This window comes from Chinchilla lanigera, unplaced genomic scaffold (assembly GCF_000276665.1).
Source record: "Chinchilla lanigera isolate Chin_1 unplaced genomic scaffold, ChiLan1.0 scaffold00021, whole genome shotgun sequence".
Taxonomy (NCBI): Eukaryota; Metazoa; Chordata; class Mammalia; order Rodentia; family Chinchillidae; genus Chinchilla; species Chinchilla lanigera.
In genome coordinates this window covers 24393132-24416933 of record NW_004955422.1, presented here as the reverse complement: position 1 = coordinate 24416933, position 23802 = coordinate 24393132, and the positions used below count along the sequence as shown (strand labels likewise).

The following is a 23802-nucleotide window of genomic DNA, read 5'->3' as shown; positions in this document are numbered from 1 at the left end:
TGTCCTCAGAGCTGCTCACCCCCGTCCCTGTTCCCTATTTAATCCCATCCTAGCACTCGGGACAATCTGTCTTTCTGCATCAGTAGATACGTTCTCTGCTTTCTTGACCACCTCTCACACCAGCCTGTGAACTCTATGAAGGCAGAGGAGCTTGTACATTTTATTTACCAGTAGGCATCCGCCAGGCACTCACTACATGCTTACCCACAAGACCTCAGCAAGATCTCCAGCCCCGGGCTCTGGGAGCTCAGGGAAGTTCCTCCGCCTCTCTGGGCCTGGAGTTTCTGGCACCTGGCAAGTAGACTGGCCTGGCTGGTGAAGGGCTCTCCTCCTAGCTCTGGCCAAAGGGGGAGGCTGCCCAGACTGGCCTTGCCCCACTCTGCACTCCTCAAGGGCAAGAGTCCTCTTGTTGACAGAGTGCTTCTCATGTGTTTGCTGAGTTGAATGGAGTCAAACAGCCCTGCCCAAGGCTCTGGAAGCACAGATGCCAACAACTCCAGGCCTGGGAAGGCAGCAGGGGAGCTAGCTTGAGGTCCAGGGAGCTGATTTAACTATTGGATGATTAAATGTGTTTAATTGTTGGGAGGCAGCAGTGGTGGAAAGTTGAGCACAGACCGCAAATGGCAGGAGGTCTGGTTCAAATTCGGGCTGTGAGGAGGAGCCTCCCTAAATCCAACCATCTGGATGGAGGAGGTCGCAGCCAGAGCCTGCGGTCCCAGGTGGCTGTAGCCTGGGCCAGTTCAGGGGCTGGGTTCCCTCCTGGCTCCTCTGGGGAGTCCCACCCTGAGCCCCTCCCTGAGTTGGCAGGGACACAGGGAGAAGGTGAGGCCAGACGCAGGGCGTGACCCTGGGCGGGTGGCTGGCTGGGTTCCTGCTCTGGAAGCCAGAGCTAATGCACTAGCCTCAGGCGAGGGCTGAGTTTGCCTGGCACTGCTCCCGCCAGCCTGGAGAATCCAGGCCTGGGGTTCCTGTCCCAACAAGCCTAGTCTGCGCAGTGCCGGGCCACCTCTACTCCTGGAGCTCTTGAATTGTGGTGGGGGGAAGCAATGGATGGGTTACAGTTGGTATCATTGTCTGCAAGGATGCAGATGCAGGTGGAGGCTTTCACCAGGGAGGACTCCAAGAACAGGTGCTAACCAGAAAGAGAAGCCAGGATCCCCTCCTGGCAGAGAGGAAGCAAGGGCAAAGGCAGAGGGTGAGACTGCACCAGGGTGGGAGTGACGAGTTCTCAGCCGTGGAGGAGTGCGGTGACGGGACTGGGGCGGCTGGCTAGGCCCCCACGTGGCCTCTTAAGGGTGGGCTTTGGCTTGAGCCCAGGAAGCTGCTAAAGGACCAGACTTGTGGTTTTAGTTTTGTTTTGGTTTCTTTTGCGGTTCTGAGGATTGAACTCAGGGCCTGGAACACGCTAGGCAAGCACTCTGCTACTAAGCTGCATCCCCAGCCCTTTTTATTTTTTATTCTTATTTTTTGTTTGTTCTGGCACAGGGTCTTGCTAAGTAGCTCAGGTTGGCCTCAAACATTCAATCCTCCTGCCTCACTTGTCACCCACTACCCCCGCTTCCCACTAGCTGAGGTGACAGGCAGGTGCCACCATGGTAGGCCTGAACTGAGTTCGGAAAGGGGCATGTGAAGGCCGTGGTCGGGTGAATTGGGCTGGGGTCTGGCTGAGTGCGGGGAAGGACACAGGAGGGTGTGGTGCGCGGGTGCAGGTAGTCTTGGGCATGAGGTGGCAGAGGAAGATCGGGGCTAGTGTTCTGACCAATTCCTGGAAGCCGAGGACACAGGAGGAGGCAGGGTGCAGGCAGAGGGCTGCAGACGATAGGTCAGGGGGGGCCCAGAGCCCCTGAGAGAGGCAGGCCTGCGGAGGGAGCTCTGGGGTGAGGCCGGGAAGACAGCCGCCTCTGAGAGTTCCCTCCTTAGGCCAGCAGTGCTGACTTCATAATGTGATCTTTATGTTGCTTTTTCTCCTTCACACTCTTCCTGCCCCCTAATTCTGGCTCCTTGGATTACCTCCGCAAAGAATTCTTGTCTTGGGCTCTGCCGAGCTAAGATGACGTCCAGTCAAGGCCATCAGACAGCAGGCACCTCCTGGGCTAGCTCTGGCTGTGTCCTCAGGCCCCGGGGAAAGTAGCCCGCTGCTCATGACTTGCCCGCCCCATCTGCCCCGGGTGTGGAGGTAGACAGGGTGAGCCGAGGCCAGAGGGAAGAGGAAAAGCTGAGTCCCAGAGCGTCATGGGAGAGAGCTGGAGACTTCCCCCAGGGGTCTCTCTTCCTCATCAGGCTGGGCTGGGGCAGGAGCAAAAGGAGCTGAACTACAACCCCGTGTCCTAGCAGGTGCACCCGGAAGGCCAACCAGGGGTGGGGAAAGGCCAGGTGTGCAACAAGCCACCATCGAGGACTTTGGCCCTAGGCAGGTTGGGCTGGGAAGCTCTGTGCTCAGGCCTTGTGCTCAGACATACAGACCAGCTGGGGAGCAAAGACTGCCTGTGATCAGAGGAGCTGGATGGCACTTGAAAAATAACTTCATTGTTTTCTATTGCCCAAGTAACCGGAGCTCCCTGTAGAAAACTTATTAAAGCAAGCACAAAGGAAAAAATTATTAAGCTCCTCTCTGACCCCCCATCCCCAGGACAACTGCTAGTAATATGGTAATGTTTAACCCTTCTATTTTTCCCTTGCCACTTCTTAAATGTGGTTGTATAATTAACCCTACCACATATAAATCTTTTACTATTACATGAACTCATTCTATGTCAATATATATATATATTGTCAATATATATAGAGAGACAATATATATATGTATGTATAGTCTGGGTTAGCCTTAGTATTTTTATACCTTTGTTCGGTATATGATTCATGATCATGTACATTACTTTAGCTCTGAGACCACATGTAGTCCATACAAAAGAACACACTAAAAATTGCCTCTAGCATTTTGCATTTCTGTTGAAACCAGCTGCCCTGAACCTTTGTGGGTATTTTTCAGCATATTCTCCGGGTGTGTTTGAGAAAACATTTTCCACTTGGCCATTGGCCAGTGTTTTGTTTTGTTTTGGTTTAGTTTTTTTCCCGGTACTGGGACTCAAACTCATGACCTTGCGCTTGCCAGGCAGGCGTTGTGCCACTGAGCTAAATCCCCAGCCCCTGGCCCGTGTTTTGAACTCAATAAGTATGTAGGTAAATGAAGTTGGAGATTGGACTGTGTATCTGTTTTTCATTGTTGCTGTAACAAATTACTACAAACTCAGAGGCATCAAACAATCTTATTCATCCTTTCAGTTTAGAAGTGCGGGTGGATAAGACCAATTGCTCTGTTTAGAATCTCACAAGGCAAAATCAAGGTGACAGCCACTCTGGGCTCTTAAATGGAAGGTCTGGGGGGAAAATAAACTTCCAGGAGTATCCAGGGATTTGGAGAATTCAGTTCTTCATGCAAGTGTGAATGCGGCCCTCCTCAACCCCTTTAGGCTGTCTGCCTGCCTAGGCACATTACTGGGTCCATGTTCTAGACCATCAACAGCAGACATTCTCCTGCTGCTGATCTCCCCAGTTACCCCCTGCCACCCCTCTCTTGTGTCTTTTCTGCCCCCAACAAGAGTCAAATCTTATGTATGCTCATATATTTACAGTGGACTCGACCCAATAATTCAGGGTCTTCACCCCATGCTAATGTCTATGACCATATACTGTGAAGTTCTTTATTCAAAGGTTCCAGGAATTAGGACATCTTTTGGAGTCATTTGCCTACCATAAAATATTACGTATTCCTATGTGAGATATTGTTTGCTTTCATATGTTTGTGTTCAGAGATATTATCGAGTATTTTCTCAAAGAACTGGGAATATATATGAATACACATTCTTCAAAAGTACCATGTTCCACATTTCCCCTTGTTTATTTCAGTTTCTTTTTGGACCTCTTCCACTTGGGGGAGTGGGTGTGGAAACAAAGCTGTGTGGATCCAACTCCATCATGTGTTTCCATCATACAGATTTTAGCCCTCATTCTAATGAAGACCATCCCTGCTCAGCCTACTGTTCTGCATTTGGTTTAGAAAAATTTCAGTACAGGTAGTTGTTAGTATCACCTATGCTGAGAGCAGATATAAGAGGTCTTTTGTAACTCAAAAATCTTTAATTCAGCATCACCCTCAGCACATAAAATTTCTCAGATCACTAACAATTTTAGAAATGTTATTATTTCTAAAGTTAACTTTGTTCTGTAGAAAAAATTGGCATGGAAAACTATATTCTCTCTCTCTCTCCCTATGACTCTACATTATCATTCATTCAAAATAAATCAAATCAGCTTCTTGAGATCTTAAAAATCTTAAGCTCTTTGGTTTTACTTTGTGTTTGCTCTGAGGAGAACAGCATCTTACTGGAGATCTAAGTGTAAATTATTAAAAAGCAAATTGAGGCACAATAAAATTTGAAGAGTTTACTTGAGCTAACCATGATTCATGAATGGGGCTGTCAGACGAGACCTGGTGCGTGGGCTCCACTAAGAGAATGGGAGGGGCTGAGGTTTACAGGACAAACACGGAGGAAAGCCAAGAAAGAAATAAAACAAAAATAAGACAAGGAAAAATATAGAGTTGCTTACCTTTAGTTATACAGTTGCCACATTACGTGTGTTTGCCTGGAAATTCCCTAGTTCTATAAGTTAGGTGGTGGCTTTCGACTGATTTGCTTTGAGTTTGATTTTTCTTTAATACAGGAATTCATAAAAAATAGTTCAAGTTAAACTTCTGTTTGCAAATTAAGCAAGGTAAGGTTCACTTATGAGGCTTAACTGGCTTTGCTCAGGGATTTGCGAGGGCATTTTAATTTGCTTTAACAGTGTAAATACACACTGCACAACAGAGAATAGCTCAGGGAAACCTTTGAATGTGCGAGGCCATATACTTGGAAATGTACATATTCTATGTGAAATACCACAAGTGATGAGGCAGAAGGAAATGTATAGAATTGCATTTAAAAAGTTTTTTAACTAGATTTATATTTCTGTTTACATATGATTTTTTATTATATTAAAGAAGAGGGCTGAGTTGGAGGTATAGCTCAATTTTAGAGCACTTGACTACAACTTGTGAGGCCCTGGGTTCCAGCCTAGGCAGCCAATACAGGTACTTGGACACACAACAGAAGGAGGGGTATACTATGATTTCCAGCAAAAATTACCCATAATTGAATTAAATAGTGACACATGAACGTTTAGGTTTTCACTAAGTGTGTACTGAAAAGTGGCTGTCTGTATGGAAATTCATCATGGGACTTCCTGTATAATCAAAAACTTGTTCTCTTCCTCACGTGGTGATACAAAGGATAAGAAGGCACTTTAGTGTCCATGTTCTGTTGTGATGATTTCCTCACATGGTGTTGGACTTTGTTTCCCAGGTACATAAGCCCCACTTTGGACTCCCAAAGTGTCTCACAGTAGCTTCTAGGATCCATGGCAAGGTACTGTTATTTTTTTGGTTCTTCTTATAAGCAAATTGCCAAATTTTCTTTCCAGTCAAAAACCAATCCATTTCTAATTCTTTAGCCAAGCAGTTGTCTTAGTCAATTCAGGCTGGGATAACAGGATACCACAGACTGAAATGTCTCAATCCTAATAATTCTGGAGAAATTGTTATTCCTGAAGTTTAAACAACAAATGTTTATCACAATTCTGGAAGCAAGAAGGTACAGTATAAAGTTCAATCTCAGGGAGATTTGCATTCTGGTGGAAGTCTGCTTCCTGGCTTATAACTGATCATCTGCTTGCTGTATCCTCACATGGCAGAAAGAAGAGTAGAGTTTTCTGTGATCTCATTTATGAAGGACACTAATCCTACTGAGACTCTCACGATTATTAAGTCATGGAGGCAATAATCATACTTTCCAAAGACTCCTGATACTACCGCCTTAGGGGCTAAATTTTCAACATATACAATTTAAGAAGACACAAAAATTCAGTCTTTTGTTTTTCTGTTTTGTTTTTGTGTTTTTTATCAGTCTTTTCTGCCAATGTAAATCCTACTTTTATTGGCATTGGAATTCGAACTCAGGACCTTGTAGTGTCTTTTTGCCAGTGTCACATCAGTTTTTGCTATAGATTCATTTAATATGCTTATCTCCTATTAATTCTTTTTATTATTTCCAATGTTTGCAAAGTTCCTTACAGCTACTCTGATACTTCCTATTACTTCCTTCTTATTTTAAAATAATCCATTTATCTATAAATTGAGCTGTGTACTAATGATTCAGTTCTATAGATTAAAATGTATAAATATGTTTTTATGTAAATCAATGACTTAAACCAATATGATCTGCTTTATTTTTACAAGTTAAACTGCTAAATATTTAAAATATCTGTTATAGAGATTTAATTATGACATTTAAAGCTTTAAAAATTCCACTTATTTCTGGTTTATTATGTGAATCCAGAGAATTTTCTTTCAATGTTGAGTGGAATTACAAAGTTACTTAAATAGCACATAAACTTTCTGCAGCTATTTATATTTGTATTAGAACAGTTAAACTTTTTATATTCATTAAAAGCTCAAAGATAATTACTTCATAAAAAAGAGATAAATCATTTCTATTAATTTAAATTTCACCAGAGACCCAACGAAGATGGCGAGGGTCCCATGCCAGTGTGGTGGAGTTGCCCTTGCTCACCTCCGAAGTGATAGGTACCGCCTGATCCCATCGGCCTGGTCACCAGGGGCTGCCCAGCTGCCTCGCCATCCACCGCCACAGTCACGTGGCTCGAGTTAGCGGAGAAGGACACAGAATGCCACTGCCCGTCATTGAGTCCAGTGCCTGTAGGAACGAACATTCATCAAGGACAATTGTAATTATGAACTTCATAAAAAGTTGAAAATAATTTTTCAGATCACTGAATAAGTCAGAAAAGTATTTATGGGTCTGTACGCCACTGAGAAAAAATTACTTTTGTTTAGTGGAAAGATTTCATTTGTTATGATAATAATGCATGACTGAAAATATTGCTCCTTCTAAAGAATTTAAAGAATGAGAATGTGTTTAACACCCAAAATTTAATTATCAAATATACATGTCAAACATCTTTACCAGTGAGGTTACAAAGTACAGTTCAGTTCAGTCTTCAAGTGCATAATTTACTTTACTACATCTAACAGAAAGAGCTATTTTCAAAGAATCAAGAGAGTTAGTAAAGGTGAGCAAAGAACACTTGTGAAAGGCTTTGAAATGGGGAAGGATCACCGAGTGTCCATGTGAGCACGCATTCAGGTAAATGCACATTTATGTTTGAGCTATTTCAAAACTCTGTAAATTGTAGAAAACTAACACTGATGTAAAATTATTTTTGTCCATAGAAATGCAAATTACCGTGCCTGTGAGATATACATATTTGTTTATTGGTTTGTTTCATATCTGTTAATAAACTCATTTTGGCACTGTTTATCTGCCTATATGTGTAGTACTATACATTCTCCTTTGAACATCTTTATAACATCTCCTTTATAACATCTTACTAGTTTCTTCATTTTCAATGAGGTAAGTAAAATCTTCAACATATGTTCATGTGTTCTCTAAATGAACACATTACAATTATAAGTAAATTGCATATTTTAAGCATCATTATTTAATATTTGATTTAAAATACTGGAAACAACTAGAGTATACATTATATATAAGTACACTGTATTTATATATTTACATTCATATGCATATTATTCTATTATTCTTAATATTAGCTGTGCAATGAATCTTTGAAAATGACATGGAAGTGTAAAGAATTCTCTTTAATGATAAATTAAAATATTAAAATCTTTGAAATCACTAGCTGTATCTATATTTTCTTTCATCTGGTAATATGTCAAAGATACATGTCCAAAAATGGGTTAAAAGTTAGCCTACTAAAATTAGCCTATTAAATTAACATTGTGCTGGAGTTTAAAATTAGGCCAAGATCTGCAGGAATCAACTTTATCACAATAAACTCTAAATTAGTGGGAATTTTTATACAAATTCAACATTTTAGGTAATAGTCTTAGGAGACCTGCTAATTAGTAAAAGGAATCTGTGCTCAATTAATGTTAATATTTCAGCTTTCCCTTTTAGCCCTCCAGTCATGCATGTAGCACAAACAGAAATGGTAAGAGTAATGTAACAGGGAAACACTGTACTTTGAGATCATCCAGGATCACAAAACGTCTCTGAGATAAAAGTAACATCATCTAAACACAATGTCTGGGATTATTTGATTACATGGGCCTCGGTACCTTTCACCCTGTTTGAGTTGTTTTACCACTCTGTAAATTATAGAAAAATCAAAGTATGCAAATTGTCATTGTCCATAGACAATGAGTGAATTTTAATTGGTGGGAATATAACAAGAGGGAGGATTCTCCTCCCTTCTGCCTAACCCAACCTCATCTCAGGGACTAATCTTGTTTTATGTCATATATAAATTCACTGTATGATACTGTTCTTTTGTTTGTTTGTTTCTCATTTACTACTGTCTTTAAAATAAAAAAAAAATAGATTCACTCTAGTTTGTTGCTTACTTCTCTGAGATTCTCTGAATTCTCCTTTGAATTTTCTGTAACAAAGTACTTGTTCCTCACTAACTAATGAGTTAAATAAAATCTTTGACATGTTCTTTTTATAACTGTGCGGTTTTAGTAATGCTCTCATTAAAAAAGTTTGACATATGAAAGTACATCTTCATATAAGTGATTTTTAAATATCATTTAGCATCCAAATAATGTTTTTTCTTTTCTTTTTTATCTTTGAGGTTATAATTGGTCACTGGTTATAGTTTACACCCAGAGGAATCAGATATGGTACATCTATAAACATTTTAATGACAATTTATTAAATTAATTAATTGTCCAGAACCTAGACACTATTGTAATCATGTTTTCATATAAAGGTAATTTGGTTAAGAATGACAGTATTTTAAATTCAGAGGAAAAATATCACTCTCACAAAGCCATGAGCTAAAGCAGAATGTCTATGCTGCTTTAGAAGTTTTATTTTATTTAATTCTAGTTATTGTGCAAACCAGAACTGGGGAAAATGCTTGTTCAGTACTTTATTGCATCTAGAATATATGCAAAACATTAGCAATACAGTTTAGTTACTGTAGGAAAAAAGTGGACAGTCTTTGAAACTGACAAAAGAGATTACAGAGTATCTTTCCAATGGAAGGACAAATCTGATTTCATAAGCCTGTAAACCTTATCTTTGACTAGGTTATTTTACAACTGTGTATAGATAGAAATTAATTTGTAGAAGGCAGTAATGCAAATAACATTTCTCTATAGATATACACTCTCTGTACTGGGAAATAACAATTGATTTCCCTCTGCCTGTGGATATTGACAAATTTTGCTAGGTTTGCACTTATTTGTTATCTCATTTCCGCATTCCTCTTCTGATTATAAACATGCAGTTCTTGGAGTTCGTTTCTTAAATGGTTGGACTTACTTTTTGAACTGGCTTTATATAAATGTGAAAAGAAAATATGCAAACAAAAAACTTCCTTAGTGACAGACTTTCACTCATCCTCACTTTTCTTGGAAAATTTCCTTTAGATAACTTGCAGTTGTAAATTCTTTCTCTGCCTCTTTTAAAAGATGTGTACAAATCCTTTAAAAGCATTTAATTTTACAATAAGTTTTAAAATCTCTACAAAAAATTTGTTTAGTCTCTTTCTGGTTCTACAGCCCAGGGATACTTCCCTTGAAGATTGTGCGTGTCACTATGAGTGTTTAACTTAGGTGCTGGCTTCAACTTGTAATTACCTGTTTGTTCAAGAGACAGGGGAGTTTTAGTTTTGTTTAGCTCACTTCAGTTCAGTTTAGTTTAGTTTAGTTTTTTTATAAAGGCAATGAGTTATTACAAATGGCCTCCCAACTACCAAGTAAATTTAGGATAGATTGCTGACAATCCTCTTACTTGAAGACAAGTTTTCTTTCATCTTAAGGGCATGCATGTAATAGATTCTATCTGGCTGGCTACATAAAAGATGAGGTTTCTCTCTGTCTTTATAGTCTCATTAGCAATCACCTGACATGCTCGGCACTGTAAGGCTGAAATGGGACATGACTCTCCCAGCCCCCAATCTGTTTGCCAGCAGAGGCACTTTTCTCAGTGGAGACTCAGCTCAGCACTGAGGCTGTCATCAGCAAACATAGGATGTCGTAAAAGAGATAAGAAGGACAAGGAATACTGCAAATCCCAAGACATCTAGAGACACCCAAGAATTTACACTGGATGCCTCAAGGACTCTGCCCACTGAGGTGCAAGACAGCCAGAGAACTTTGACCACTAATGTTTAATAACATCTTCCTGCCTAATGTTCCTTGCCTTCTTTCAATCCCTATAAAAAGGGCCCACTTCTCTTTGTTCCCTACAGATGGCCTCATCACCCTCTGTCTGCCTGCACCCAGGCATTAAACCATGTGCCTTGTTGCTTCCACAAAAGCCTATCAAGTGGTCTCTGCCTCATTTCACGTTCCTTACAAGCACAGTCTGGTTTAAGACTTTTTCCATAACAGAATTATTTTATTCTTTTCTACCTTGTGAAGAAAATTCACTAAGTTGACAGTTGATTTTCTCTTTACTCCCCCAACACTGGTTTCTTTATTAATTAATGAGTTAAATAAAATCTTTGACAAATATTCATTCTGTATATTGTATGGCTCATGATATTTTACTTATGTGGGGAAAATATTATCTGTGAAGAAACAAAAAATAGTTTTCACTTTTAGAAGAGAAAGAATAGACTATATATCCTGTCTAAATACCTGTGTTTCATTCTCTCTTTACTTGGGATCAGAGGTGGGTGGGGACAGATTCTAACATCTGAGCTTGCTGGATTATTACAGAAGTACTGAAATAAGGTCCCACTCTCTAAATTCTTTCTTCATAGGTCTCAACATCCTACTTTCAAAAGCAATATTCAGCGGCAGTCTAGTCAAGTATGCCTCTAGCCAAACACATTATCTTTTTAAGTATGATAACTACCTGGTATCAATGAAGACATATATCTTTTCTTCTGCCCTTTCTTCTTTCTTAAACTTTCCCTCCCATTGGTTCAGATGCTGATTTTGGTATGATGCTGATTTAGGACTCAGTCTTGTCTTACATTTGCCAATCCAATTAAGAAAATTCAATCAGCTTTGTAGGTACCACATTTTTCCATAACACTCAGAACATCAGAATCAATCTCTTGCTAGTTTTGTCTTATGAGGATTTGAACACCTAGCCTAGCAGGCCAAGCATGTTCTCAACAACCACAGGCCCTTGATGGAAGATGAAGGCAAGAGAGAGGTGCATTATGCTTGTTGGGGGTGCATTATGCTAATAAAATCAGATTTTCCTCCCTGTTTTTCTCCTGCAAAGACCTGAGGTTTACCATTTCACCAACAGAACCAGCTGAGGCTTAGGGTGTTCAGGGATTTTCCTTCAGAAGAGCAGTAAGTACAGGAGCTGAGATTCTTCCCCGGTGGCAAGCTATCTTAAAAAATGAATCAGCCATCAACAAAAGAAGAATTCTGGGTATTTGCTGGCATCAATTGCCTACCATGTATAGAATATTTCTTCAAGAATAAGAAAGAAGAGGGGGGTGGAACATGGGAAGAATGGAACAAGGGAAGAAAGGTAAATGTCTCAGTGTTTGCTTCATGAGGTTCCCTCTATATTTCTTTGGAATGGAGGTGAAGTATACATTTTTCAGGAAATGGAGCTTAGGTATATTACCTATTTTTGTGTATACTGAGAATGTGTCTGCAGAAATGTGCATTTCTCACTTCTTCAACATGATCATTGTAGGTTAAAGATCACTGTAGTGATGCATAACGAGCCCCTCACATAAATAGTTTGGAGTCACCCAAAAGGAAATGGTAATTCAGTTCCAGATCCCAAGTAAGGGCATCAAGTATCTCATTACCACACTTACTGACTTACAGTGCTAGAGTCTCCTCCTGGTTGTTGGAGGGTGTGGGAACACATATGTTACCTGCTGTGATGTTCCTTGAGGACCGTCCTGGCTGGAAGAGACTCAGTTCAAGTTTTCCATCCTTAAGAAAGAGGACAAAACTTCCAGAGCCACGCCAAAATTCCCTGGAAAGCAGCTGACCTGCCTTGTTCCATGTCTGAAACTGAAAACTGACAGATACTTTGTCCTCCCCAGAGTTGCCTGGCAGAGCCAGATGACTCCCAGGGCTCAAGAAAGTCACGGGGACAACCTGTGGTTGTGGACATGAGAAGGACACATTTCCCTATAAATTAAAAAAAGAGAACATGTTAGGAAATTTTGGAGTGGTGACTCTGTACAATTAAAGATTGATTTTGCAAAGATTTACATTTTTCAATCCAGTATTATGTAGTCTGTCTGATACAGTTCAAATCAAAGAAATTTATCTTCCAACATAGACATGATCATAATTGGGTAGAGTTACCCAGGTCTTTTATTTGTGAAGTTCTCCACTTTTCTATATTTCAGTATTAGCATAGGAATCTTAATATAATGTAATATAATAAGAGCTCACTCTATGTCAGTTATTTCCCAGGCTGTCTGCTAGAGCTAGGGAAACAATAATGAACCACACATTTACATTTTCTCAGACTCTTCTCCTAAATATTTAGTCTTTCCTAAATAGCACTTCTTCAAAGCTCTTTTGTGCCAGTTTCATTATGTTGCTTATGCTCTCATTAATTAATAGGTTGATTATACATTTGATGCATGCTTATTTGGTATTTCTATAGGTCGTATTATTTAACCTTTGGAAAATTATATTTTTACAGTGTTCCAAAAATGTCTTATCATATCTAATAGCTATATACAAAGTTTTTAATGGTATTTTAGCATGAAAACATTATTAAATTTTTATACAACCAATCATGTCTATATTTTCTTGTATAGCTTCTGACTTTCAAATCTTTTTAATGGAATGTTTCATATAACATAATCCCACAGACTTTCTTCCAAGAATTGTTATCATTTGCTTCTCATCCTCTTCAAATCTAGTTTTTAGTGTGTATATAATAATTATCCAGGTTTATTTATTACCATATAGACAATTGTTTGTTCCAGCAGAGTTTATGAGCTAATTCATCTCTTTTCTACCAAACTGAACCACATGCCTTGTTACTAATAATTTTGTGTATAGACAAATCTTTCTGGGATCTCTGCTTTGTTCGACTGAGTTGTCTACTTCCATCCACCACCATGCTAATTTTAAGTACAGCATCTGTCAGTACGTTTTAACATCTGGCAAAGCAAGTCCCATCTTAGTATTTTTTCAATGTATTTTTCTTATTTTGGGTGGTTGAAGGAATAATTCTTGGGTATTGATTTATACATATGAATTTCAGTGGGAAAAAAGCAATTCTGATTCTAACTGAAATTTTCTCTCAACTATTTCTGTTAATATACCGTATATGATTTTAGGGAGAAAAGCACTACCAAGTAAAATAGGTAATCTAGGGTAGTAGTTCTCAAGTTTTGCTGAATGATCAGTTCACTAAAAGGTTATAAAAACCCCAATCAGGGTTGGAAATATAGCTGAGTGGTAGAGTGCTCGTTTGCCTCGGTACGCATAAGGCTCAGAATAAAAACAAATAAACAACCAAAAAAATCCACAAGTATATCTATTAAATCCCATCTCTGGGAGCAGATTCAGGTAACAGTATATTTTAAATCTCCCTGGTATTTCCAATAGAAAGCCACATTTAAGAATCACTGATGTGGGGATTAAAGTAACTGCAAAACAGAACTATATTTAAAAAAAATACTGTCCTAATATGCTAACATGACTCAGTTTTCATTTTCAAAAGTCCAGGTACTATGTATTACTGTATTAGTATATATAAAAACCAAAGCATTCATTCTAGACTTTTTAAAATATTTTGAGAGTGAAATGGCTTTTATCATAAAAAATTGCTATAATTAAATTCAAAAAGCTTAAAAGAGAATATTTCATGGTCTAAATTTAATCAGTGGTTTATATTGTTCTTTTGCTATTTTGTAAATGAGTGTCTGTTAATGTTCTCTTTTTATTTTTAAAATAAAAAATTAAAAAAATAAATTTAATCAGTGGGTTATTGCATGATATTTTTATTTTTTTTTCAGCTTCAGATTTCCTGACTGTATGGATTCAGCTTGACATAAATGCAGCCATATTGATTCATAACCTCAACGGTTACCCCAAAATAACCTGAGTTGGTCTTTCCTATACTTTCAAAGGAAACCATGGTATAGTTTCAAAGAAAACTATAGATAGCAACAGTCATTGCAGTGGTAAGTGAAGCTTATTACCCAACCTGGGTACCAGGAATATGCCTGATTCTTTTCTATTCATTTAAAATAAGCCAGGTGTGTTCTGGTTTGGATGAAATCACTTGTCCTGATCAACATATACATTTCTATTTCTGATCCAGATTCCAGAGATCCACTTGGTCTTGCTGCCACCCTCAGATCATGTTCCTGTCAGTAACCCTCCCCAGTAAATTGCACACTGGCCAATGCTAGATCTATCCCCTGCCCCCTCTTTCTTTGGTTTCACCACATGATGCAGCAAGGTCTCACACACCGCACTCAGGGCAGTCTGGATCCCTTGACTTGTCTTTCTGATGGCATCTGCCTGTCCCGACAAAGATGCAAAGCTTCTTGCCATAGATGAGTGACTGTTAGCCAGATGAGCCAATTCCAGCCACAGATTATGTCAAGTTATAAATATTTTCCTTTTACATATTGAAGCAACTGTTTTTATATTTTTATAAAGTCTACATAAAACTGAACCATCTCTCAGAGTCCACTTCCTACATCTAATATGCCTGTATATATACCATTTGGAAAGAGTTCTCTTTTCATTTGTTTTTGTTTAAAAGTAAGACATTGCAACATCTCTATACAACATAATTAATAAACTGTTTTCTGTTGTTTTTGTGTCGTTTCGTTTATGTCTGTGTGTTTGTTAATATGTTTTGGTTCCTTTATCTTTAAGACTAAAATTAAAAAATTAAAAAATAAACTGTTTTCTTTGGGATGATATTCATTCAGGACTCCAGAGACATCAGGATAACTGTGGTTCTCCTAATTGGCTATAATCAGTTAATAATTCCACCAATAAATCCATTAATAATCCAGAATTATATAAAATGCTGTATGGAAGTGGTGTCCACTCTTCTCAAATAGTTTTGGCTCCTTGTATGATAAGGCCTAGGTCACTCCTCTTTACCTCACTAACAGAACTTTGGGCAACAACCCCAAAGAGGTTAGGAAGGGGATGAAAGATTCTTCTTTACATCAGGGGTTGGCAAATAAAACTTCAGAAGATGTTACATTACAATTCGTGACACAGGTGCCCTTTGGCCAAACTAATCTTTGTATTTGGATGGTTTCTGCATAAAGCACCTCCAGTGAAGCTGATTTCTGAAATGCAGTGTCTTTTTCTCCTTCCTGTTCAAGAAATATTTAAATATTTCCAATTCTCCATGAGCAGGAACTTTAGATAAAAGCCTGTTGCATTTACCTCTTGCCTTCTCACTTATTTTTAATCTTGTGAAAGTTACCTGCTCTCTTCGGAGCCTTCTTATCTGTCTTTCCTTTGGTGTTTCTCTGTTCAGGCATCTTGATGATAGTTTCTATTCGTATTATCTTAGCATGGTAGCGTTCAGGGTAAGCGTCAGATGCATCTCCCCTGCCCCCGCTCCCGCCAACCTTGGAAGATTCATGGACCTCATGGTTATTTTCCCCTTTTCACCTTCTCATGTGACCAAGTGACGTATTATATTCTGGCATGCTGGCCCACAGCCAAAGATATGTTCAGGTTTTGGTCCTACAATCCCAAAGCCGACTCCTTACAGCACATCACAACAGAGAAAACATTTTTCAAACCAATACAAATAAATATTCCTAATGCATTTCCAAGATCTGCTGACAATAAACAGGAACTTGCCCTCTAACTTGGGTATTTTTAATTTTAAACACGAAAAGTTTATTGACTGATCTGGAAGCATTTCCAATTAATCAATGAGTAATTAATTAGGAATTTTACAAAGTATTTGTTCTCCTGAGAATAATAATACACAAGAATGAGCTATATTTTCAGATTTCCATGCAAAAAATAAGAAGTTATTTTATTTCATATTGAAATAACCATATGCCAACAAGGCATATATTTTTATGTATAAAATTATTATATTAAATGACAAATATTTAAAAAGTAAAAGTTGATCTTTAAAATATTATATTAATTGGATAATTTAAAAAATATTTTTATATGCAAAAAAAGAAAAAAAATTCTTTTTACTTCCTTCCTTTTTAAGCTTTCTTACCATAGTGAAGATTTCTGTTTTGTGTTTTTTGGCCAACTCAATAATATTTACTCCATTATAGTAAAGATTTTCTAAACATCCATGGAAGTTTTTATGTGAGAATCCCAGTGCTCCTTTGGGAGTTAGAATCCCTCCATAGCTGATCTTAGAAGGAAAAAAATAACATAAATAACATGGTTTAGTGATTTTCTGGTCGTATTGTGAGAACATTTATGAAGAACAGGTATAGAACTAAATATTCATCACAAATCCTTTTTGCATTACCTTACATTTCAACATTTAGTTTTGACCGAAACCTCTATTCCTATGACATTTTTGGTAGCTTTGTTTCTGGTTTCATCTTTTGCATACAAACTTAAAAGAGCTTGCAAACTTTTTCTGTAAAAAGCCACATGGTCAACATTTTTGGCTTGTAGCTCTTGTGGTCCCTCCTACATGACTCAACACTGCCATTGTAGGACCAAAGCAGCCATAGAAAATAGTTTTGAAAAATGGGCAAAGGTTCTAATAAAATCTTTTTTAAACTATTAAAACAAGTTACTTCTAGACAACAATAAAAAAGGCCAGTTTTGGCCTGAGGACTGTGAGGTGCCGACCTTTACAGTATGATCTATCTGATGCTATTATTGTTATACTCAAGGCAATAAAATTGTGGATAACTAATATAGGACCAGGGTCTTTTGTAGATATTATGGTATTAAAACCATCTACACTAGACAGATAGCACAGCTTTCCTAGTTTTCTCTTATCATTCATACATTTAAAATGTCCTATGAATAAATGGCAGACTAGATGTTATTCAATAACGTGATTTAGATACACACTGATAATTCATTGGAAAACAATGTTAAATCCTTTAAAAAGTTAAAAAATTATTTATATGTGTGCACTTGACTCTCTTGTTGTTTAGTAAACACACTGGTATACATGTGATTAACTCCACAGAGTGGTCCTGGATAATCCTACATTGATTAGCATTACACTAAAACAAGGAAAAAAAGTTCCCTAAGTATCTGTTTATTGACAAACAACAAATGTGAAATACCAGATGAATATAAAAAGGAATGTATTTAATAACGCTGTTTTCTGTTTTGGCATCTCATTTGTAGAAAAGTTACTAAACCTAACAGTACCCCTGCTTACTTCCACTTCATGTGGAAAGGATGCCCTATAATAATAAACTGTCTTGTTATAAGGGATACAGTGTTTAGAGATACCTGGACATACCTATTTTCATGTATTAGTCAGCATTATGTATTACCATGAAATGGTGTTTAGTGTTTTCCAGGTAATGCTTTCATTTAAAATATACACCCTATATTAACCTCAAAATTAAGATCCACGTAACTGGATTCCTTTACATGAAAATGATAAGTGTGTTTGTCCAAAGTGAGGGTGATATGTGTGCTGAGGATGTCGAGGAGGAGAGAATGCCAGTGCTGGTCATCTAGCAGGCTGCCCAGAGTGAGGGTCACAGGAGCATCAGTAGGTGGCACATGAGCATTGCCTTAAAAGAGAAAAACCCATTGGGTTAGTTTTACTAAAATTCATTGTTTTCCTTTATTAAATCAGCATTACAATTTGCATCCATCTTTCTACCCCATATCATTGTCACTTGACTTTTTCCACTTGCACACATCTTTCATCTTTTGTTATATTTCTTTTCATTCATTTCTATAGCTTTGAAGTAGTTTTTCAATGATTTATTTTTGTTATTATTCATGATATTTGCATTTACTTTGCACATATTTTCTTTGCTAGAACACTATCAGTAGCATCATTATCAATAGCACATTATCAATAGCATCTCATAATTTTGAATGATGTAGTTTTATATGTATGATTACATATAACCATAATATAGCATATATAATGTATTTATAATAACCTTCTTGCATAGTTGTCAAAATACACACTGTTTGCATAAGCCATATATGAGATACACACATGCTGCATATGTTTGTTACCAAGACTCTCACCCTTTCATTCACGTTTTCCTGGACAATTCTGCTTTGTACCTACCACCCAGAGTTGCTATTTGTATTCTGTCTTTTACCTTCCAAAGGCATTCCAGTTTGGATAAATGACATGGTCCCTTTACCTAACTGAAAAGATTAAGTACCAACACATGTATTTTCTTCTGAACAGATGTTTTAAACTACTGCCATGAAAGTAAAAATGCTTTTTACCTGGATTAAGAAAAAAGACAAGCTTTCCTTTAATTAATTCCAACGTAAAGTCATTTCCATGTGGTCCTGCTCTGCGGAGTATGATTCCATTGCTCTGCCTGGCTTTAAATTTCAAAGATATAGTATCTCTTATTGGTGCCATGGATTCTTTATCAAATCTGTGCAACAGAGCACTTTGTCCATCAAAATAAACCACCTCAGATCCTAGGAAAAAGGACATTAAAACCAATACTAATTATACATTAGCACTTTGAAAATATATGGCTTAATATATAACAACACACACAGAGTCTGTTCACTGAAAGGAAAAAACAGACAATAATATATTTTCTGTTAGTATCATCAGTTGATATAATAAATACTTAATCTACTCCCAGGGGCTCCCATCTTTAGAGTGGTCTATATCTTCTCCTGCTTGTTTTTAAAAATCAGAAAAGACTATATTTCTAATAATAATTTCTGCATTTTAAGATATTTCTTAAGTTAAATATTACTCCATTGTGTATAACTATCATATGTTATCTATCCGTTCATCTGTTGATGGATACATAGGCTGCCTCCAAGATTTACCTATGAAGTTGTGCTCTATAAACACGGGTATGCATGAGTCACTGTAATATAATATCATTAACTCTTTTGGGAATCTTGTATGATACCACTACACCAGCGGTGCTCTTATTAACTCTTTTGGGAAGATACCTAGAAGAGAAATAGTTGGGTGGAGTGGAATTTCTTTTAGTTTTCTGAGGAAACTCCATAATGAACTGCTGAGTCCGATAGTGGTTGTGTGCATTTACATTCTCACCAGCAATGAAGAGGGTTCCTTTTTCAGCCTCACAGCCTCACCAGCATTTGTTATTTGATATTTTTTTTTATCATAACCATTCTTTCTTGGGTAAGATGGAACCTCAGTGTTATTTTAATTTGCATTTTGTTAATGGCCAGAAATGCTGAACAAGTTTTCATGTAATTATTGACCATTTGTACATTTATCAAGAAGTGTCTATTAATCTCTGTCACTCATTTTATGACTGGAATTTTTATTTTGGGGTGTCTAACCTTTTTGAGTCTTTTATATACTCTAGGTATTAATCCTCTATCTGAAGAGCAGCTGGCAAATTTTTTCCCATTCTATTGATTGTCTTTTCACTTTATTAGTTGTTTCTTTTGCTGTGAAATGCTTTTAAATTTGACATAATCCAATTTTTGTATTCTGACTTTTCTTGATTCTTTCAAATGTAAACACTTTAGTAAAGATTTTGCCGGTTTATAAAAGATACACATGTACAAAAAAAGTTACATATGTACAAACACACTACATATGCACCATAGATATTAAATACTCCTTTAGATACGAGTAAAAATCCTATATATTCAATAAGCTGACATGTAATTTTTTTTGCAAATGATGAACGACATGGCGACATGTCAGCAGTTAGGCCACAGTGTCTAGCTGGTGGTGAAGCACTGACCTAGACGCTATTGTGCAAATTCTAACCATATAACTTTTGAATCAGTAGATGCTGCATATAGCAGATCACCCTCCACTGTGCAGGTGGCCTTCACCCTATCAGTTGAAGGAGGCCTTAAAAGGGCAAGAAAGCTGCAGCTTTTTAAGGGAAATTCTGCCTCCAGATGCCTTTGAACTTGAGCTGTAACTCAACTCTTCCTTGTGTCTCCAGGGAATCTGCTGAATTGCCCTGAAGATTTCAGATTTGCCAGGCCCTACAATCAGGTGAGTCTTCTTTAAAATACTCTCTGCTCACCAATACACACCAGATATCCTGCTGGCTTTGTTTCTAGAGAGCCCTAAATAATAAGGCACACATTTTTCTTATTTGGACTTTGTTGCGATAGCATGACTTTAACAGCACTGTTTTCGATCTTTCTGCTGCCACTTGTCAGAGCTACAATGTCACCATTTTCTCTCAGATCTCTGACAGGGTCTTATGATATCACTATAAAGGTCAAACATTCAGTCCATCAAAAAGAAGGTATGTTTCATCGATAATACAAGAGAACATCTGTCAAAATCAGTTGAAGCTTGAACAACAGATACACAAAGAAATTAAAGGGGAAAATGGTACACTGCTTTAGAATAACAGTTTGATATTTTCTAAATTATACATACATTTACTATATAATTCAGAAGTGATACAGCCAGATCTACAGTTTTAAAAGGTAACTGAAGGTGCAATGTGTAGAATAATTGCTTATGAGTAGACACAGAATGAACTAAAATAAGAACTGCATTCTGGGAAGCAAAAGCAGTAGGATCTCAAAATCAATCCCAGCCCGGGCAGCTTAGTGACTAAGCAAGATCCTGTTTCCAAGCAAAAAGTTAAAAGGGTGGGGAATATAGCTCCATGTGAAGGCCCTGGGCTCAATTTCCTATTCTGCACCCCTCCCCAAGCAATAGCAGTAATCTTGGTGACACCAGGTTGGGACGGAGAGAAGCTAGAGAGAAGTGAAATCATATAAGGACTAATTTTGAAGTGGGGTATCAGAATTTGGTGATTCAGTGGAAGAGCTTGGAGAGCAGGAAAGACAGGTAAGTCAAGGACCAGAGATTTCTGGCTTAAGAAACTGTGTGTTCCCTTCCCTTTCTTGTTCTTGATAGAGGCAACAGAAGGCATAGGCAAATAATAGAATGACAATTTTGTATTCCGTATGAGGACCCTGGGTAGCATTTATGATATTTTAGGTATTCCTGCCAACATGTTGAAAAATAAAATTTGCATTTGTCCAGCAATCACTCTGACTTTAGCGTTGAGTGAAGACTAGAGAGGTCAAGACAGAAGACAATTGGCTCAATTAGGTGGATGACATTTGGTACAGGCTGAGAGGCACCTTAGACTATTGCACCTGGAGAGAGGGATGAACAGATTAACATGTACTGAGAAAGGAGGACCAGACTTGAGTTCATAGGTTGCCATAGGTGTTGTTCTATGAGACAGAAGACAATAGAAGATTCATCATGTTTTTAGAGGGGAAGAGAGGTTGATAATTCCATAGTAGACAACTGACTTGTAGATGCTCATAGGACCAGAAGAAAGGGCCGCACCAGGGGGAGGCAGGGTTAAAGCTCCTCAGACCCAGGTTTGAGAATACAGATTTGGAAGTCACTGGCCTCTGTGTGAGGGTTGCTGAAAACTCGTGAAAGTGGACAGAACTCCCAATAAGAGCTTGAGAGGGGGCACCTGGCCATCTCTGCTCTTGCCTTTGCTGTGCAGGTGACCGCTGACATGGTGCCCATATCTACCTGACCCCCAGTCTAAAAATGGAAAGAGAGAAAGCCCATGTGATAAGCAAGGAAACCATGAAAACCCACAAAGTTTGTAGAGCTAATAAATACATTACCATAAATGAAATGTAAGAAAATAGGTGAAATGAAACTGGAAAAAGATGATACCTCAGAGCACCATCATATCCCACAATGATCGAAGTTCCTAAATAAAAATAAGGGGCTGGAATACAACTACTACAAACCACCTCTTCATAATGTGAACCATAAAATGTTATATTACTGTTTATAATATAAATACAATTAATACAGTTGAATATTAATTAATTCTTCTAAGAAAACAATGTTGAGCTCTACTCTTTCTAAAGAATGACTTAAGTTACTAATAGTGATATATTAGTAGTAGTGATACATTATCTGTCTGTATTTTCTTGCTAAAAGTCACTCACTCTCAACAATATGTGTTTACAAAAGTGAATGGTGCCAGGAGATTCCACGGCAGCTGCGTGGCCCACTGGCCCTTCAGAGCTTTGATGTTTCTGCTATTGACCTGAAGCCAAAGCTTTGGAGTAATACCTCCTCACGAAGGAACAGTATGCTAATGGAAAATCCTCATCAAAGAGAATGTTTCACTTTGAAGTTAGTAAAGTTGAAGTTGTTTCAGAGTAATGGAGGATGAGCTCACATCACAGTATCAGAGAAATTCTAACTCTCAGACATCAGAGCTACTGCAGCCATGAGCAAAACAAGAGTGATGAAAGGAAATGACCAACAGGAGGAAGAAAAAATGTTGCTAGTAAAACATCACCATTCTACTTAATACCCTATGCGAATGTCAACATCAGCAGAGTAGAATTAGGAAATGGGTTCCATAGGGGTTAAGTAATAAACTATAATGGATACTATCAGAGACATTAAATGTTTCATTGAAGATAGGTTATTCCTACGGCTGAGAAAATTAATATTCTTTAAGGCTAAAGCTACGGTTAAAAAAAGAAATGGGTTAACCACATGCAAATGATGTAGTATGAAAGTGCAACCTAACCCAACCCTAGGAGGCTTAGGACATTTCCATCTAGTGTGCCATTTGGGTTGTTCTCCAGTTTTATGCAAGAAGATTTTTAATTTTGTTCTATTTTGATGATACTTTCAAACATGATGATGATGTACAGAAATAGCAGAAGAATACTGTGAATCATCAAATTACACTTGTTTAGTAGAGCTCCACCAGGCAATTTCAATGCCTATGTTTATGTTGTATTCATAGCAGTTCCAGTCTATGTGCTTTAGTACAGTTAATAGATGAGAAAAGTGGCTGGTTTAATACATACACACAGGTTCCCACCAAGTGAAGACTGAGCAAAGCTTCAGCATGCTGTACAAAAGGCATGACCGTGGTGTTAATAGAAAAAAGTAGAGTTAGAACTGCAACATCACAGAGCAAGGGCCAGGCACGAGAAATTGGCCCCAGTACCACTACTGCATCCCAACAGCATCATCTCAGCTTCAGAAAAATAACATTGTTTGGTAACTAGTTAGAATTTTACTAGCATTATTAAATGTCAATGTCACAAGTACCTTGTTGAACTCTGGAAATCCAAAAATAAATCTCAGTTCAGTCCACCTCTAAACTCAACCATAAAAGGCTACAACTAGGGTTGACATTGTCATGGGGAGACAGACACACAGGGTTTTCATAAAAATCAGTTCTATTTGTGCAGCTGTTTAAAAAGTCAGAAAAAGTCAAATTCACTTGCAGTTTGGCTTTTACAGCTTCTCATGAGGATACTGATTTCATGAGAGGAATAAATGGTGCTTACTGTATGCACATCCATACACTTCAATCCGCATCCCAATCCTGCCCTTATGGTTCCAGGCTGAGGGGAGGAAGCGCAGGAACCTGGCTTCGAAGGGCAGCTGGAGTCTGTAGTGCACCACACTGTCAGCATTCGTGTTCCCTGGAAATCCCTGTGAGAAAATAGCAAAGAGATCCATGTAACAGTGGAATATTACCGCCTCGTCACCCCCATGATAACAGTGTGTG

General features: G+C 38.1%; 1 protein-coding gene across 1 annotated transcript in view; it reads right to left on the bottom strand.

The window, feature by feature from the left end:
* Positions 1 to 1541: 1541 nt before the first annotated feature.
* Positions 1542 to 23802, bottom strand: part of LOC102027871 (contactin-associated protein-like 3) — a 113349-nt gene continuing 91088 nt past the window's right edge. The window contains exons 4-10 of the mRNA XM_005384980.2: positions 23579 to 23726; positions 18515 to 18718; positions 17651 to 17832; positions 16326 to 16469; positions 12004 to 12265; positions 6669 to 6812; positions 1542 to 1765 (exon numbers count right to left, since the gene is read on the bottom strand). Coding sequence (XP_005385037.1) covers positions 1542 to 1765; positions 6669 to 6812; positions 12004 to 12265; positions 16326 to 16469; positions 17651 to 17832; positions 18515 to 18718; positions 23579 to 23726 — 1308 coding nt within the window. The remainder of the gene's footprint in view (positions 1766 to 6668; positions 6813 to 12003; positions 12266 to 16325; positions 16470 to 17650; positions 17833 to 18514; positions 18719 to 23578; positions 23727 to 23802) is intronic.